Raw genomic sequence first — 18,123 nt, 5'->3', positions numbered from 1 at the left:
TAAAAGTGGTCATTTCCTCCTGAGATCCTGTCTTGGCTTTGGATGCAAGGAAGTATTCCATTTTCTTCATATGTCTTTGTTTCACTCTCTAGGATTTCAATTTAATGTGGCATCATCCCATTGCTTTTTTACATAGGCTTTCGGTTGGCTCTTCCTGCTAAGAAGTAGTGTTCCATTAAAATTAGATTTTATTTAAACCTATAGTAATTTGATTGTAATGACGATTCATAAAAATAATGTAGGTGCAGATAGGAAATGTATAAAAGTCAAAGGAAAAGGATGATGTTTGACTTCCAAACAAAGGAACTTTATATGTGTGCAGCACAATTTCTTCCACTAGCTTCTACCAGCCCAGGGCCACGTCAGCATAACTCTAGAACTATGTTCATTGCTTCCATCCCCACTAGGGTTCCTTAGTTCTCTCTTCTTATATTCATCTGTGTTGTCTTCAAGGTTTGAGCTTTCAGAATCATCTTAAGGCTCCTTTCTGTTTTTTCTTTATTTCACTTTTTAGTAGTTCTAGAACTGCAAACTGCTAAGGATGTTCCAAAGTTGAGTACTAGATGAGGCATTCTTCTCTGGTAAATGCTTACAGTGAGTGGGATTCTATGCTCTGCTCAATGTGTTATACCTAATACCCAATTCTCTTCTAGGGAACACTCCAGCAAAACTGTATTAGATGTCTGTAGGTTCTGGTGGTGATGGACATGCATATGAAGAGTTTGGATTCAAATATTTCAAGGAATTTGACAGTGAAAAAATTGTAAAGTCTTAAACATGATAAATATTTTTAAATGTATCAAGTAATATAAATAAACATTAGATTTTAAATGTATAAAATAATATAAATAGATAATTGCTGCTTCTTCGGCTATACTACTCTAAGTTTATACAGTCAAAGAGGCCACACATTTTGGATATTCTCTTTGGAAAAATTAGTGATGGGTTATGTTATATTGGAGGTTTTCTATATTCAGGCATATGCGGTGAAAGGCATTCCGTGAACATTGGGTGACTAATGATCAATTTATTAGATGTTTTACTGTATTCAAACTTTTTAAAACTATTTTATTTAATTTCAAACTATTTTATAATGTTATGTCTTTTTCTATTACTATATCTACTGCCTCATCTTGATTTATAAGCAAAACCTGGGAAACCTACAAAAGTGTGTTTTATGGTTATCTAGGAACAATAGAAAATATATTGCTCTTTTCTTGTGTGTGAAGAAAGTCAATTTGTATAGTTTATTTCAATGTAAATAAAATGTGAATTTTGTTTTAAAAAATGGTTAGTGCTTTGACAATTGGGTCTAAATCAGGACTCCCTATATTCCATTAACATATAAGGGCAGATGTGGATGATTAAAGGTACTTAGTAAGATCTTTCTCATTAATTAGTTCTCCAAAGGAAACATTTTATTGTTAAAGGAAAAATGTTTAATTAATTATATAATTTTTAAATATTAAAATTAAAGTTTAATAAACAACCTATGTGACATTGAAATAATTTAATCTAAGTTGGAATGCATAAGATACACAAATTGTAAGTATTATACTATAATAATTTGGATTTATGTTTTTTAATTTTAGAACTCACGGAGCATGTTTTGCTCATGTAATACCAGAATTTCTGTTTGAACCAGAAGATTATAAGAGGTGGATTGAAATTAGAGTAAGGAAATATAATTTCTCCGAAGAACTCTGAATTTACTCATTTTTAGGATTTGAAGATTTCATTTTGGAATCCTTGATTTTTTATTTATGAAGTATCCTAAGGATTATGCTTCTCTGAACAACATATATATGTGTGTCTTTGTGTGTGTGTGATATATTGATTTTCGTACTTGTCTAAAAATCTCTGTAGAGCTTAGGCAGAAATGATCACATGCTTGTTCTTAAATATATAAGTAATTGCTTCTTTGAGGGGATTTAAAAATAAAGAATGGTGTGTGCTTATGTAAATTTTTTCTTAAAATGAAATTTTAGAATATATATCTTCCAAGGAAAATACTGGTTTAATTTCCCCACCACTCGCCACTTCCCTTTTATAGTTTTAGAGGAGAATAGGGAGAAATTAAGCAAGATATGCATAGTGCTTTTTCCAAGTTATACAACTCATTTTATGGAAATCTATTGAGAAGGGGCTATTGTTTTGAGATGTCCACAGGTGTTGAGGCAACTCTAGTCATGGTACTATTACTATAGTCACCACATGACATTAACAACAGACCCAGGGGCCTGTTCTTTGGCACTCTCCTGAGTCCCTGTGGCTTAATTTAAAGAGTGTGGCTCTTAGGGGTTCAGAGTTCAGAATAACTTTGCATCTCATTCTGCCACTTCTTCCCCAGAGCTAGTGGGTGTATTGAATTAATAAATCTATGACCTCAATAAAGGACTGTGAGTTCCAGAATGTTACCTGTGTTGATAGTTTCTATGACTGGCACATGGAGAATTAGAGATCTTGAATATATAAAAAGGACATGTAAAGGTTTTATTAAAAGAAAAAAAGCTTATATTAAGTAGTTAAAATTTTGAGCTTACATTTGCCTTGCATTTTAATTAATGTTGTGATATTTTCTTTATTAAAGCATTCCGCTAATACCTTGCCGGAGTATTCCTCTATACCTGAGAAAAAGCGTTCTTTTGTTATAGATATGACTGAGTTTGAAGCCTGGAGTAAACGGGCATGGACAGATGTATTCCTTCAGATATATAAGGTACCATTTCCTTTCTTATTCACTGCTGGGATTTTCTGGTTAATTCATATAGGTAGTATATTAGTTACAGTATAATAAGTAGTATTGTTATAAAAGATATAAAACCACAGTGGCTCAAATAAGATAGAACTTTATTTGTCTTTCTCATGGAACTGTGGAGAAGTCTTGAGGCAGTGGGGTGTCTCTTCCATTCTCAATAGTGGGCTTTCATCTCTGTGGCAATTTCTCAGAATAAAGAAGAACAGATAAAGGAGAAGATAAGGAAATACATTTTAAGGCTGTTGCCTGAAAAATGTATATCCCTTTCACATTCCATTGGGAAAAATTTAGTCATATGACTGCACCTAGCTATAAGGGAAGTTCAAAAATATCGTTTCTAAAATTGGTGGCTACAGGCATTTTTCAATATTAAAAGTAAGGATAAAAGAATGGATATTGGTGAAAATTATGGTCACTACCTGTAATGCATAGTAGTCTCTTGTAAAATTATTCTGGAGATATATTCAGTAGGAATCGTACAACTGTAGGCAAAACCAGATGTTGATGAGTTTCTCCAATTGACTTCATGCCAAGGTACATGTGTGAGTAAATTAACATATAAATTGTACCTACACAACCTATATCTTTGCTGCTTAAACAAGTACTGGTTTCAGTCCTGGAACCATTTCCTAGGGTTTCAAGGAAATATAGCATTATACGTTTTACTCACTAAGACCAATGGAGGCTTCTGCTCTACACTCATTCATGGATAGGGTAAGCTGTAGGACAGGGAGTTAAAACAACGAAGTTAAATAGAAGGAGCAATTCATCACTAAAAGAGAAGGACAGAATTAAAAGCTAAATAGTATTATATGTCCCAAAATGCTTTTTTAAGTGTGATCTTGTTTAATCTTCACAACCAGTAATCCCCAGTTTAGAGATGAGGAAACTAGGGTTCACAGGAACACCTACTTTCTTCTAAGATTGCCTGATTTTGGCCATAGAAAACCATCTCAGGTAGGGAAATTTTATGTCGCCCTTTTTCTCTGCTAGGGCCCAGGAGCCCAAGGCCGTCTTGTTGGTCTCTGGCAGTCTGAAGCCTTCACTGCACCCAGGCCTACCTTCTGGAGAGTTCCTTCTGCTATCTGATTGCCACTTACTCCTCCTCTTCTTTTCTTTACACCTCAACCTGCCTGTGTTTCTTGCTGGATGTCAAGAGCAGAAATCCTATTTTTCTTTGATTAATTCCCAGAAGAATGTATGAGTGTGTTTGTGACTCTCAGCCAAACTTATAATTGAGAAAAGACACTTCTTTTCAACTCCAGTCTCCATCATCTGTAATTTTGCCCAGTGATAAAGAGGAGCAACTCCAAAACAGAAGAGCAGCACATGCCCTAATTGAGGGACAAACTAGTTTTAATCTTGCTTTGTATACTTTTTGTCACACATATATTCATTTATGCATGCTTTCATATATATACTTAGCTCATTTAATCTGTCTTCCCTGTCCTAGAAGTCTATGAATTTAGAAATGAGGTATCACTTGTAAACATAATAGTGTGTCAGCTACATAGTAGATGATCAACAATATTTGTTGAATGAATTTATTCGACAACTATTATGTTTCAGGTACTACACTTAGCTTTGTGGGTGTAAGAGTAAACTTGATATAGTCTGTCTCCTCAAGAATTTTGTGTCCTGGCGTATATAAGCAACTACATATATATAATTACAAGGAAGTGTGACACATGCTATGTCAAGGGAAGCCCAAAGAACTAAGGATGAGTGCCCATAGAGAGGAACTTAACTTTCCTGTGGCTACGGGAAGGTTTCCAGGAGAAGATCAGTTTGAACTGAGCCCTGAGAAATGATAGGTGTTTTCTAGACAAGGTGGGTTATAATTAAGAGAGAGAGAGAGTTTTGTGTGAAGGAAGCAGTAGATGAGTTTTATTGCAGGAAAGTGAGGGGCAGCGGATAGCATTTTTCAAGACAAAGGGAATTCAATGTGGAAATGCCTGAGGTTAAATGGAACATGGTACATATTGAGAAATAAACAAGATAGGGCTGGGTAAGAGCAGTGGACTGTGACCCACTCAGAAATTGGGTGACTTCATAAGCCGAACTATCACAGGGCAGTGAGAAGCTAGGAAAATTCCACTAGAAGTGGAATAGGGAAATTAAGACAAGAAATTTAAAACAAGGCCCAACAGTGTGGGCAATTTACAGCCAGCTTGTAAATTACAAGTCCTTATCTTTCCCAAGGAGCTTGAAAGCAAATGATTAATGACTCTCCAACCAAAAAATGCAGGAAAGGAGGGGGAAAGGGAAAGGAAAAAAAAAAAAGGGAGCAGTTTTATTTTTTACTTCCTACACAGAGAAGCCAGCAATCTCAAGGCTTGGCAAGATAAAAATTGCCAAGTGCTTCTCATGAATTCTGGGAAGACCACAACAAAGTGAAAGGAACCTTGAGAATTAATCTGTACCAAGATATTCAGCAGAGGAATTTTGAAACCACAGACAGGAGAGTATAAAACGTCTTGAACCCCTACCCAACGCGCTCCTCAGATTAGCTGAGTGAAGCCCATCTGTGCTCTGAGCCGGATGAAATAGATTTGCATGCCTTGTTTCTTTAATAAATTTGCTTGCTTTAATTGCTTTAATAAATTGGCTTTATCACAACACAGTCAGGGTCTCCTGTTTAAATTCATTTACAGGAGAAGACAAGAACCGGGGAGGAGACAGCCTTCTCCCTCCAACTCAGGTGGCTGTCGGATAATACCTTTTTTGGTGTTTGGGCATCTGAAACAGAAACTGGACTTTAGCATGAGATCAGTACAGAGCTACTAAAGTGTTGTAAATGTAAGGTTGACATAATCAGATTTGCATTTTAGAGACATCACTGTGATACAGTGTGGAAACTGTTCAGGGGTGTATTTCAATGTTTGGTGCTAGGAATATTGGCGGTAGTGGGAAAGATGAGAAAAGGTAGCTTTCATAAATATTAGGAGCAGAACTCAGTAGGACTTGGTGAATGTCTAGATCTTGTGGGGTGAAAGAGACAGAGAGGTCAAGGATGACAGTGGGTTTCTTGTTGAGTGAGGAGAATTTGATCCCAGTCACTGAAACAGGAGGCAACAACATTATTTTGTTGGTGGTGGAACTAAGAGGACATGATAAATTAATTTTGTCCCTGATGTATTATGGTGCCCCATAAAATTACCTGGAAAGGGATTTTGGTGGCAGCCCACAATTGGGATTCTTGACTGATGCCATGATAAAGTCAGAGGAATGGAAAAAACTGCCCAGTTAGATCATCTGCAGTTGTTTCTTCATGTGTTGAGACTAAAGCATGGGTAGCAATAGGTGCTCTGTTAAATCAGAAGTGGATTGGTAATTTCACTTGATAAAGCAAGCAATGTTACTGAGATAAGTTCAGAAGTCAGAAATAATAGATTGTGATTTTTCACAACAATCCCTTTGGATTCTTATTGTTGAATTCTCAGAGGCCGTGCATGCAATCCAAGACTGCCTCTTTCAGTTCTTCTTGGCTAATTGTTTAGATAACAGGATATAGCTTGTCTCACTCAGTTTAATTTTGTGTCATTAGGTTATTTTTTGCTTGTTACATTTGCAAGATTAATTGTTGCTCTTTCCTTGCATTATATTCCCAGTCCACAAAAATGTTCATGAAAATGGCTAAAAAAATGGGTCACTGAAGCATGGGAAGTGAAAAACAGTAATAGAAACACTCAAATTCAGAATGCTGTTCTAAATGTAAATTATAAATAGGGATCTCATGTGAATATAAAGGATTAATCTGTATATACTGAAAGAAGTGAATGTGATGTTTTTACAGAAGAATCTGGAAAAGGAAAAGGTGATCAGAAATAAATATCTGAATAATTTTAATTAACTGTTTATTAATTTGTTCTCAGTATATTGTCTATCATAAAGTTTTATTGTTTTTTTAGAATAGTGGCACAATTCTATCAAATATTTTGATATTTTTAAACAAAGAGCAGTGATCTTTCTGGGATAATTAAACATATTTTTCCTGAACAAATTCAATTCTCCCTATAATAAAATTGGAGTATTTGTTGCTAAACATCAGCGAGACACCAGTTCTACCTAGGCATTATTCAGTATTGCATGCCTGTGTAGAAATAAAACAAAAATGGTACAAGGGATTATATTTCTGAGGAATATTTAAAAGCAATAAAATATGATTGGAGAGAAGCAGAATTGGCAAATTTCTTTTATTAAATTGCATTGCAGTGTGTCCCATATTGTCAGTGACATTAATGTGGAAACACAGTTATTCTCACAGGTGATAAATATTGCATATTTCAGTTGATATAACCATGGGTAGGGAAATATAAGTAACTCTTTGCATCTGTGTAATAGATATATTTGGACAAAGTATATGATGAGATTTTATTCTCGTTGTCAGTGGTGGTCTGTGTGGTTTATTAATGCACATTTAGTGGTTTATAGGGAATAAAATTGAGAGAAAAGAGCAATAGAGTTAAAAAAAAAATGGCCTAGGTCAGAAACTCAATATTGAAGAAACCAAACACTTAATAGACAAAGAAAGAGAATTCTACAAATCAGCTTCAAATAGGCAAAAAGATAGCAGCGGTACTTTATGATATCATGAACAAGGAGAAAAGAGAGATTTTTAGGGAGGACATGATTAACAGTATCAGATGAAATTGAGAGGTTGCTTAGGATGGTAATGATGAGTTGGGGAAGGTCATTAGGTGGGCCTTGCTTGGTTTGATGAGCTAAACAAATGACAGAAAGTTTTGACAATGAGGATAGAAAACTCAACAGTTGTAACTGGAAGAAGGAACAGGTAAAAGAACCAATGGGAATTCAAGTTTGGGAGAGCCCCTAGAAGCTGAGTGTACAAGTGAGCATGTTTTGATATTGTTGAAAACTAAATGGTTAGGAGGAAGTTAAAGATCTAAAAGGTGAAAAAGACAACTGGTGCAGAACTATTCCTAAGAAGATGAGAAAGCCTGATATCTAGTACAAGAGAAGAGATAAGGGACAGCTCAGCCACTGCGGCTGGGGAGAAGGAAGAAAAGTGACTGCAGATGCAAGTGCTTTGGGACATTTGGTAGGACACTGCAGTGTTCTCATTAAGATGTCATCCCTTTGCTCTTTGAAGTCCTGAAAGGAATCTTCCGAGAAAAACTAGCATATAGGCTGAGAAGGAGGGAGGTTTGATAAAGATGATTAAGAAGCCAGGCGCCATGGATAATGGGAGATGAGAAGACAAGGGAAACAGAATTCTGGACCTGCAGACTTTATCATTAATTGTGGAACAGGTACCTCTCAGATTTCCTGGAACCCCTGGCAGTGATCCCCATGGATGATGTGTGCAGTGCTTTAGGGCTGTGATCAGATTTTGTTGTTTTTTGAAAAATTTTTTTACACTTTTTAATTTTTTTCACTTACAGTTTATATTTAATATTATTTTGTATTAGTTTCAAGTGTGCAGCATAGTTGTTAAAAAAGTATATACTTTACAAATTGTTCCCTCCTGCTATTTATAGTACCCACCTGGCACCATACGTAGTAATTACAATATTATTAACTATATTTTCTTTTTTTTTTTTTTTATCCTCACCCGAGGACATTTTTGCATTTTTTGTTCAGACAGAGTGGGAGGGAGAGAGAGGAAGAGAGAGAGAGAGAGAGAGAAAAACATCGACGTGAAAGCGACACATCGAGTGGCTGCCACCCACACGACCCAACCAGGGCCAGGGACAAACTGCAACCAAGATACATGCCCTTAGCGGGAACCGAACCCGGGTCTCTCTGTACCGCAGGCAACCCCGGGTCTCTCTATACCGCAGGCCGACGCTCTAACCGCTGAGCCAAACCGGCCAGGGCATTAACTATATTTTCTATGCTGTACTTTACATCCCCATGACTATTTTGAACTACCAATTGTACTTCTCAATCCCTACCCCTTTTTCACCCAGTCCCTCAAACACTCTCCCCTCTGACAACCATCACTCTGTTCTCTGTATCTATGAGTCTATTTTGTTTGTTCGCTTATTTTGTTCTTTAGAGTCCACATATAAGTGAGATAATATGGTATTTGTCTTTCTCTGAGTGACTTATTTCACTTAGCATAATACCCTCTGGGTCCATCCTGGCTGTTGCAAATGGTAAGATGTCATTCTTTTTATGGCTGAGAAATAGTTATATTGTATTTATGTACCACAGCTTTTTTATCTACTTGTTTATTTGTGGGCATTCAGATTGATGCTGTCTTCTACTAACAGAAAACTTCCCTGTAGCCTTAGTTTCTTCCTAGAGCTTTCTCTCCACCTCCTGTCTTAACCGAAGCTTTTATCTTCACCCCAAAATCAGTTCCCTTCTGGTCCTCTTTATTTCATTGTATTTAAAATTTTTTTGTTGTTGTTAATCCTAATGCGAGGATATTTTTCCATTGATTTTTTTCTTTCTTTCTTTTTCTTTTTTTAGAGTGGAAAGGAGGGAGGGAGGAAGGGAGGGAGGGAGAGAGACAGAGAGAGAGAAAGAAATATCGATGTGAAAGAGACACATCTATTGGTTGCCTCCTACATAACCCTAACCAGGGCAGAGGAATCAAACCTGCGACCCAGGTATGTGCCCTTTACTGAAATTGAACCCAAGACCCTTTGGTCTGTGGACCAACGCTATAACTGCTGAGCCAAACAGGCCAGGGCCTCGTGATCCTCTTTGATAGGAGCTGTTGATGATTATTCTTGAATGTTTCTTTTCAGTCTTGCTTTCTGTCTTCCTTTCTTTTTATTTTTTCCTATTTTTTCCTTTTTATAATTCTTACCCTGTGGAATTCAGTTATATTCTCTTTATAACCAATTGGTGATCTTGATAATATTTAGACACAAATGACTGTAAGAAGTTCTGTTATGGTATTAAACATTTATGGTGTATTTGAACAATGTTTATTAGCTATATCCTTCCACTTAAACAATCTGATCAATGGAAATGTAAGCTTCTAAAAATTAAATTTGGTCTGACTTTTGCTGATTACTACTTAAATTAATTGTGCTTTCTATGCCAATTGGAAAAACAGATTAAAATAATACATAATTTAAAAAAGCTGTCATTGAAAAACAATAAGCCAAATATAATAGCAAAATTAATGTGGAATTGGAAGTGCATATGATATTGATTGGATAACACTCAATATATATAATTATATACTGTGATATTATGATTTATAATAACAAACATATATGTGGCCTTCATTCTCATTTCTAGCACAGAGATTCTAAAACCCTTTGGAATTTCTGAGTGATAAAGGTGTCTTTTATTATGTTAATTAGGCAGCTTTTGGAAAGCACCTAACTGTGGGAGCTGATTATCAGAGGAACCACCCCTTTTATTAGAGGGTTAGAAGTCTCTGTTTTACCCCACAGATCTAGAATGGGAGAGGGCCTGGAGGTTGACCCAATTGCCAGTGGCCAATGATTTAATCAATCATGAGTATTCAATGAAGTCTCCATAAAAACTCCGAAGGGACAGGGTTCAGAGAGCTTCCAGGTTGGTGAACATGTGGAGGTTTGTGGAGAGCGCTGCTCCTGGAGAGGCCATGGAAACTCTGTGCCCTTTCCCACACCTTGCCCTGTGCATCTCTTCCATCTGACTGTTCATGAGTTGAATTCTTTTATAATAAGCCAGTGATATAGTAAGTAAAATATGTCTCTGAGTTCTGTGAGCAGCTCTAGCTAATTAATGGGACCCAACAAGGGGTAATCGAAACCTCTGATTTGTAGCTGGTTGGTCAAAAGTATAGGTAACAACCTAGACTTTCAACTGCTGTCTGAATTCAATTGTCATGGAGAGGGTCACTGGAACCTCCAGTGGATTGTTGGTGGGTTAAAGCACAGGTAACACCCTAGGCTTTTGATTGGCATCTGAAGTAGTGGAGGGGCATAGTCTTGTAGGATTGAACCCTCAACCTGTGGAAGTGTCAAAATTGAGTTGGATTGTTGGAGGCTTTGCTGGTGTACGAGAATTGCTTGGTTGAGAGGGGATGGAGAGTCTCTCTTCTACGCCCCACCCCCCTCCACACACTGGAAATTGGTGACCAGAATCCTTAGGTAATAAGCTGTTGCTTGTAAATTATATAGTATGGTATCTTATAGACTAGAATGGGCATTAGAGGATATCTTATATATTATTTTACTCTTGAATAGATATAATTAAGCAGAAAATAGTGATGCCTTCATTTATTTATCTACCTGTCATATTTCTTTATTTACTCTTAAAATTTTTATTTTGCCATTCAGGTCTAGTAAAAGTTTTATTCTTACTTTTACTCAATTTTAGGTTCTGGTGCTATCCCAGGTTGTACCACATTCCATAACTGATTTACCTGCTATATATATGCAGAATTCACCAAAAGTCAATGCTTGTTTTGTATCCAGCAACTTATATTCTAATTCTGAAAGAATTCTTCTTAGTTGGATAAACACACATTATGAAAATACCAGACGTAGTATATGGAAAAACTGTCACAAAGGTAAGAAATTTTTTTTCTTTAAATAAATCATCACAGGTTGTAGTATGATAGTGTAGAAGGAGCCACAGAATCAAACTCAGAATTCATGTATTTTAGACTTGACTACAGCATTTATGCTCTGTTCTGCAAAAAAAAAAAAAAAAGTATTTCTTAATATCTTCAAGATCAGCTTTCTTACATGTAAAATAGAAATGATAAAAGATGCTTCTCCAATTTATTTTGAAGAATAAGTGATAAAAATTATGTTTAGATGCTCCAAAAATGAAAGATAGCTTTGATATAATTGATGGCATTTTCAGCTCTATCAAGTATTAAATGTTGGTGACACTGCTCAAACCTTGTATATAATTAATTGAGATCAAGTGAAAATTGACTAGACAACATATTACATTTTGTTGGCGACGGTCACGTTAGAAATCACTAAGTTCAATAATGCTGCATGAATAATGGGAGGAGGGGAGGCCATATTAGGTCCATACAGGGTGTGGCAAAAGTAGGTTTACAGTTGTGAGTATGAGAAACACAGAGTTTATTTTTGTATTACAGGCATTGTATTACTTTCTGTAGAAACAACTGTAAACCTACTTTTGCCTTATCCTGTTTACTGAAAAAAGTATGTGTTCATAGACCTGCTCCAGTGTTCACGCAGGCACTCCCTGGTTGTGCCCTTTAGAAGAAATGAGACTCTATAAGTTTCTACTTGAAGAGCATTAAACTCTTTGAAAAAAAATTTAATTTGTTAGTATAATAGTATATATATATTTTTTAGTTTATCATAAGCATTGATTGTCATGAGAAGGACAGTACTGATGTTGGTTGTTTCTTTGACTTCCATTCAGCTCCCCTCTTCCAAGCACATACAATCCTGCTATGTTCAGAATGGGTTGTTTTAACATACAATAATTATGTTTTATGCTGAATCCTTGAAATTTAATCTAAACTTTAGAAATATGGGAAGATTAAGAGTATTACTTAAGCCCTGGCTGGTTTGGCACAGCGATTAGAGCGTCGGCCTGCGGTCCTGAGAGACCCGGGTTCGGTTCCCGCTAAGGGCGCGTACCTCGGTTGCAGTTTGTCCCCGGCCCTGGTCGGTTGTGCGGGTGGCAGCCACTTGATTTGTCCCTTTCACGTCGATGTTTCTCTTTCTCTGTTCCTCTCTCTCCCTCCCACTCTACCTGAACAAAAAATGGGAAAATGTCCTCTGGTGAGGATTAGAAAAAAAAAGAGTATTACTTAAAATGAGACTTTAAATTACAGTTGCTCTTAACTTAAAGCCATTAATGAAACAAACATACTGACATCAAACTTGAAAAAGATATATTGATATATTGGTATTAGCGAACAGTAAATATAGACTATATTATTACAAATTCTATTTGAGGTACTGATAATATCAAAGTTTGACTTGTAACTGTAGTATAATATGATTAATATCTTATAAAAAATGTATTTGCCCCCCCCCCATTAAAAACTATAAAAAAACAGGATGTAGTAGTCATCTACTGATGTGTACTTGAGTTGTTTCCAGATCTTGGCTATTGTAAATAATGCTGCAATGAACATAGGGGTGCATATGTTCTCTTGAATCAGTATTTCAGGTTTCTTCAGATATATTCCCAGAAGTGGAATCACTGGGCCATAAGGCAGTTCCATTTTTAATTTTTAAGGCATCTCCATACTGTTTTCCACAGTAGCTGCACCAATTTATAATCCCACCACCAGTATATGAAGGGTTCCCTTTTCTCCACATCCTCACCGACACTAATTATTTGTTGACTTTTTGATGATAGCCATTCTGACAGCTGTGAGGTATTATCACATTGTGGTTTTGATTAGCATTTTCATGATGATTAATGATTTTGAGTATCCTTTCATATATGTTGGCCATCTGTATATCTTCTTTGGAGAAATATCTATTCAGGTCCTCTGCCCGTTTCTAAATTGGATTGCTTGTGTTTCTTTTTCTTTTTCTTTTTTTGATGTTGAGTTGTAAGAGTCTTTTATATGTTTTGGATATTATACTGTTATTAGATATATTATTTGTGAATATCTTCTTCCATTCAGTAGGTTGTTTATTCATTTTGCTGATGGTTTCCTTTCCTATGCAGAAACTTTTTAGATTTATGTAGTTATATTTGTTTATTTTTTTTCTCTTGCCTAAGGAGACATATTGAAGAAGATATTGCTGAGACTGATGTCAAAGTGTTTACTGACTATGTTTTTGTCTAGGAGTTTTATGGTTTCAGGTATTATATTTAAGTCTTTAATTCATTTTCAGTTTATTCTTGTCCATGGTATAAAAAACTAGTCCAGTTTGATTTTTTTTAATGTATCTTTCCAGTTTTCCCAGCACCACTCATTGAAGAGACTGTCATTTCCCCACTTTTTCTTCTTGCTTCCTTTGTCATATATTAATTGACCACATAAGCAAGGATTTATTTCTGGACTCTCTATTCTGCTCCATTGATTTATGTGTCTGTTTTTATGTCAGTATCATACTGTTTTGATTATTGTAGCCTTGTAGTATAGTTTGAAATCAGGCAGCATGATACCTCTACCTTCGTTCTTTTTTCCTCAAGATTGCCTTGACTTTTGGGGGTCTTTTGTAGTTCCATGTACATTTTAGGGTTTTGTTCTAGTTATGAAAGAAATGCCATTGGAATTTTGATAGAGAATGCATTGAATTGTATATTGATTTGGGTAGTATGGACAATTTAACAATATTAGTCCTTCTAATCCATGAGCAGAGTATATTCTTCCATTTATTTGTATCCTCTTTGGTTTCTTTCTTCAGTGTCATAATTTTCAAACTACAGGTCTTTCACCTTCTTGGTTAATTTATTCCTAGGTATTTTATTCTTTTGGAGGCAGTCACAAATGGGAGTATTTTCTTAATTTCTTTTTCTGATTGTTCATTATTAGTGTGTAGAAATGCAACTGATTTCTTTATATTAATTTTGTATTCTACAACTTTTTTACTGAATTCATTTATTAGTTCTAGTAATTTTTTGGTAGAACCTTTGGAATTTTCTATATATATCATGTGATCTGCAAATAGTGAGAGTTTTACTTCTTCCTTTCTGATTTGGATGCCTTGTATTTCTTTTTCTCATCTAATTATTGTAGCTAGGACTTTCAATACTTTGTTGAATAAAAATTGTGATAGTGGGCATCTTTGTCTTGTTCCTGATCTTAGAGGAAAACCTTTCAACTTTTCACTGTTGAGTATATTATCCTTTTGCTCTTTTTTTTAATATATTTTTTTATCCTCACCTGAGGACTTTTTTTTTTTTCATTTATCTTCACATACAACAGGAGGGAGGGGGGGAAGAGAGAGAAAGAAACATCGATGTGAGAGAGACACATCGAGTGGCTGCCACCCACACGATCCCAACTGGGGCCGGGGACAAACTGCAACCAAGGTACATGCACTTTGTGGGAACTGAACGTGGGACTCTCTGGTCCATGGGTCGATGCTGTAACCACTGAGCCAAACTGGCCAGGGCAGGCTTTTGCTATTTTTTAAACCACTCAGACCTATGACTTTGCAAAGCCTTTGCACTTTCTATTCTTTCTGCTTTGAGCATTATTTTCCTCAATATTTTTATGATTCCTTTTCCCACTTCACTCAGGTTCCTGCTTAAATATCACCTTATTTGAGAAACTTTCCCAGTAACCTCTCTATAAAATATCATATACTTCAGTCCTTCTCTTTCTTATTCTATTTTTCTCAATAGCACTTTCCCAAAATAATGTATATAGTCTGTCTCCTCCAGTAGAATGTGAGCTTCTTAACAGGAACTATCTTGTCTATTTTATTGTTCACTGCTGTATTCTCAAAGCCCAAAACTGTGCCTGGTAAATAATAGATACTAAATATTGTCTGAGTGAATAAATGAGTGAATAAAGAGGAACATTCAGGTTTTGTATATTTTCTACCCCTATTCCAGATAATTGAATATATATTAGCCTACCAATTTGTATCTTCTTGTACAAATGTGGGGGTCGGGTTGAATGGTCGAGGTGGAAGGAAGCACGTTTCCTCTTCAGTATGTACCTGAGTACAGGTTTTCATGGTTAGTAACTGTGGAGGTCCATGAAGAGAAACTCTGTGAAATATTTCACTTTGGTTAACTTGGACTGAAAAAAAGTCATACTCATTGCCCCACATTTTTACCTCTCAACATTGGCACTTATTCTACTTACCTCTACTTCATCAGTAAGGTCTCACAATACTTACAACTTGGTGTAATGGTGTTGTTGTGGTGGGTAGATGGGATAAGGTTGTGCCCCAAAACTTTTAATTGACAAACTGAAAATGAGGCCCAGCAATATCAGCAAAACTGTATACATGGCATATTATATTCAAACTATGGAAAATATAAAATTAAAAAATCTTAAAAGAAGCTGAAGTTAAGTCAAAATACATCTACTTGACCTATAGAGGAGCAAAGATAATTACATCCAACTTCTCAGCAAACACAGAATTAGGAAGAGAGTGGAGTGAAATATTTAAAGTGTTAAGAGGAGAAAAAAAACAAAACAAAAAACAGCAACACTCACCTAGAATTCTGTACCTTGTGAAATTATCTTTCAAAAGTGAAGGAGACAGCCCTGGCTGGTTTGGCTCAGCAGTTAGAACATCAGCCTGCGGTCCAGAGAGGCCCAGGTTCGGTTCCCGCTAAGGGCATGTACCTCGGTTGCAGTTTGTCCCCGGCCCCGGTTAGGGTTGTGTGGGTGGCAGCCAGTTGATGTGTCTCTCTCACATTGATGTTTCTCTTTCTCTCCCCCTCCATCTGAAGATAAATGCAAAAATGTCCTCTGGTGAGGATTTAAAAAAAAAAAAGTGAAGGAGACAACATTGCAGAGAATAGTTAGGGGATGTTGCTTATACATTTTCTAGATAAACTGATCAGTTTGCCATGCCATCCCTATAGACAGCCTGTTTTGATCACCTCGATGGGGCAACAAATTAAGAATTTTTTTAGTTTATGGATTTCCCAGAAACTCTTGAGAGTTTAGCAGCGGAGTCGGCATGAAAGGTTCTTTCAATATTATGTATCTTCTGAGGTCTTTTTGTCAGCACAACCACCTCAGTTAGGACAGGTCTGATACATTTCTCTCATTAGAATTGCTTCTCAATGATGGCACTGTGAAAGATGGGACAAGTGAGGGAGCCTTGCTCTTGATAGAGGAAAACATGTTGGAGAGTATCAAGTCTTAAAGTTGGAATCAGTGGGCTCAGAGGTCCAGCCATCCGGGAGTTTAATATTAGGATAGTGTTTTTTAGAACTTTATTCTGTTGCCCGTGGAGAGTTATGGGAGGTCGCTGAGCTGGTGACTGCTATGATAAAATGGGTGTTTGTTCTGTCAGCAGCAAGTCCATGGATTGAAGTGCAGAGAAGTCACATGCGTTCGATCAGCACACCTGAATTTAGCCCTCAGAGTGGACTGAGGTGTCTTAACCCTGGACTTTCTATGAATTTGCCCAAGAGTATGTGGTGCCAGGCAATCAAAGTTTGATAAAGTTATAATTCCTAAATATAGATGGCTGCTGGGAGCCACAGTTAAAAAAAAAAAAATACTCATCCTTTGTTTGAAAAAACATAACAGGTGCGGATTTATTCTAAATGTTGTGAAAGCCAAAAATGAATTTTCTTATGATAAGTGGACAGCTGTCTCATATATACAGGGGACCTTTTTAGTGCTTGCCAGGAGGTACATTTGCTTTTATACATTCATCCTTCTGTTCCCAGTAGCTCTTTTATTGTATGTGCTTAAGTCCTTTTATCATTAACACTATAGTTAACGTTTTTTTCACTGATGAGCCATTTTACCCCTTAATGACAGTATCTTCTTCAGTAGATCAAACTTATGATAAAGTACCAGTTATGTCATTTCTTTGTATCCTTTGCTTCAAATATGACAAACCATTGCTAATGAAAATTTTATCACCTGTAATCACCTGGTAATTCTGACAGCAGCAACAGATCATTTTGTAACGTAAATTTAATTTCTGACAAGACTAAGTACTTTTGTTTGACTATACTTTTAACAAAATCTTCAAATGGGAGCATTTTGAATGGTCTGTTCGAAGGAGCTCTGTTATACAAATAATGCCTTTTTAATTTATACTCATTTCAACACTTTTTATGAAGTAACAATTGTAGTTATTATGAATGCAAGACAAATACCACTTTTTTATTCTATTTTCTTTAATGGAGTGGAGTTATAAGTATGTTTGGGAAAATTATGTTTTATTTTATGTACTGTTTAAAGGTGCCCCTGATTTCATTTATTATGTAAGAGTTTGTTCACATAAACAGTACTGAGTCTGTGTTTGGGAGATTGTGTCAGTCTGTTAATATGGTATCTATTCTTAAAATTAATGTGGTGTTGAAGTCTTACATTTGCGTGCATTGGTTGTTTTAAATGTCTAATTTTCAACTTCATTAAACCAAAAAAAAAAGTCATTATTTACAAAGTACATTATACTTTTTCAGAAATTCCTAATTACCCCTTTAATGTTTAGCATTAAATATTTATCATCAGTGTTGCAAGATTCAAATGTATACACAAATGGTATAATCTGACATTTTAATGTTACATCAGTGTTTTACTCTGGAAAGGTGACTGTCAGTCAATATGTAGACGTCATGAATAGCTCAGCACTAAACTGTGAAACATGCCAAGCAATCAAACAAATGTAATAACAGAAAGGTAAACCATTTCAAATGGATTAGAAGTGTGGTTTAATAAATCAGGGTGAACCAAGGCAATAACCATGTGTGCTGGAAAATGAAAGATGTAAAAATGTTCCCATAGCCAGACCACATTTTTTTCTCTCTTTCATATATATGCCTACTCAGTGTCAATG

The 18,123-nt window shown here is 35.9% G+C and overlaps 1 protein-coding gene across 1 annotated transcript in view; it reads left to right on the top strand.

Moving 5' to 3' along the window:
* Positions 1-18,123, top strand: part of CFAP47 (cilia and flagella associated protein 47) — a 442,571-nt gene that overhangs the window by 171,223 nt on the left and 253,225 nt on the right. The window contains exons 31-34 of the mRNA XM_036270144.1: positions 1,593-1,674; positions 2,591-2,719; positions 11,054-11,246; positions 13,614-13,616. Coding sequence (XP_036126037.1) covers positions 1,593-1,674; positions 2,591-2,719; positions 11,054-11,246; positions 13,614-13,616 — 407 coding nt within the window. The remainder of the gene's footprint in view (positions 1-1,592; positions 1,675-2,590; positions 2,720-11,053; positions 11,247-13,613; positions 13,617-18,123) is intronic.

This window comes from Molossus molossus, unplaced genomic scaffold (assembly GCF_014108415.1).
Source record: "Molossus molossus isolate mMolMol1 unplaced genomic scaffold, mMolMol1.p scaffold_m16_p_2, whole genome shotgun sequence".
In the NCBI taxonomy this organism is placed as follows: domain Eukaryota; kingdom Metazoa; phylum Chordata; class Mammalia; order Chiroptera; family Molossidae; genus Molossus; species Molossus molossus.
The sequence above is the reverse complement of the archived record's forward strand: the minus strand, read 5'-3'. Positions and strand labels throughout refer to the sequence as shown.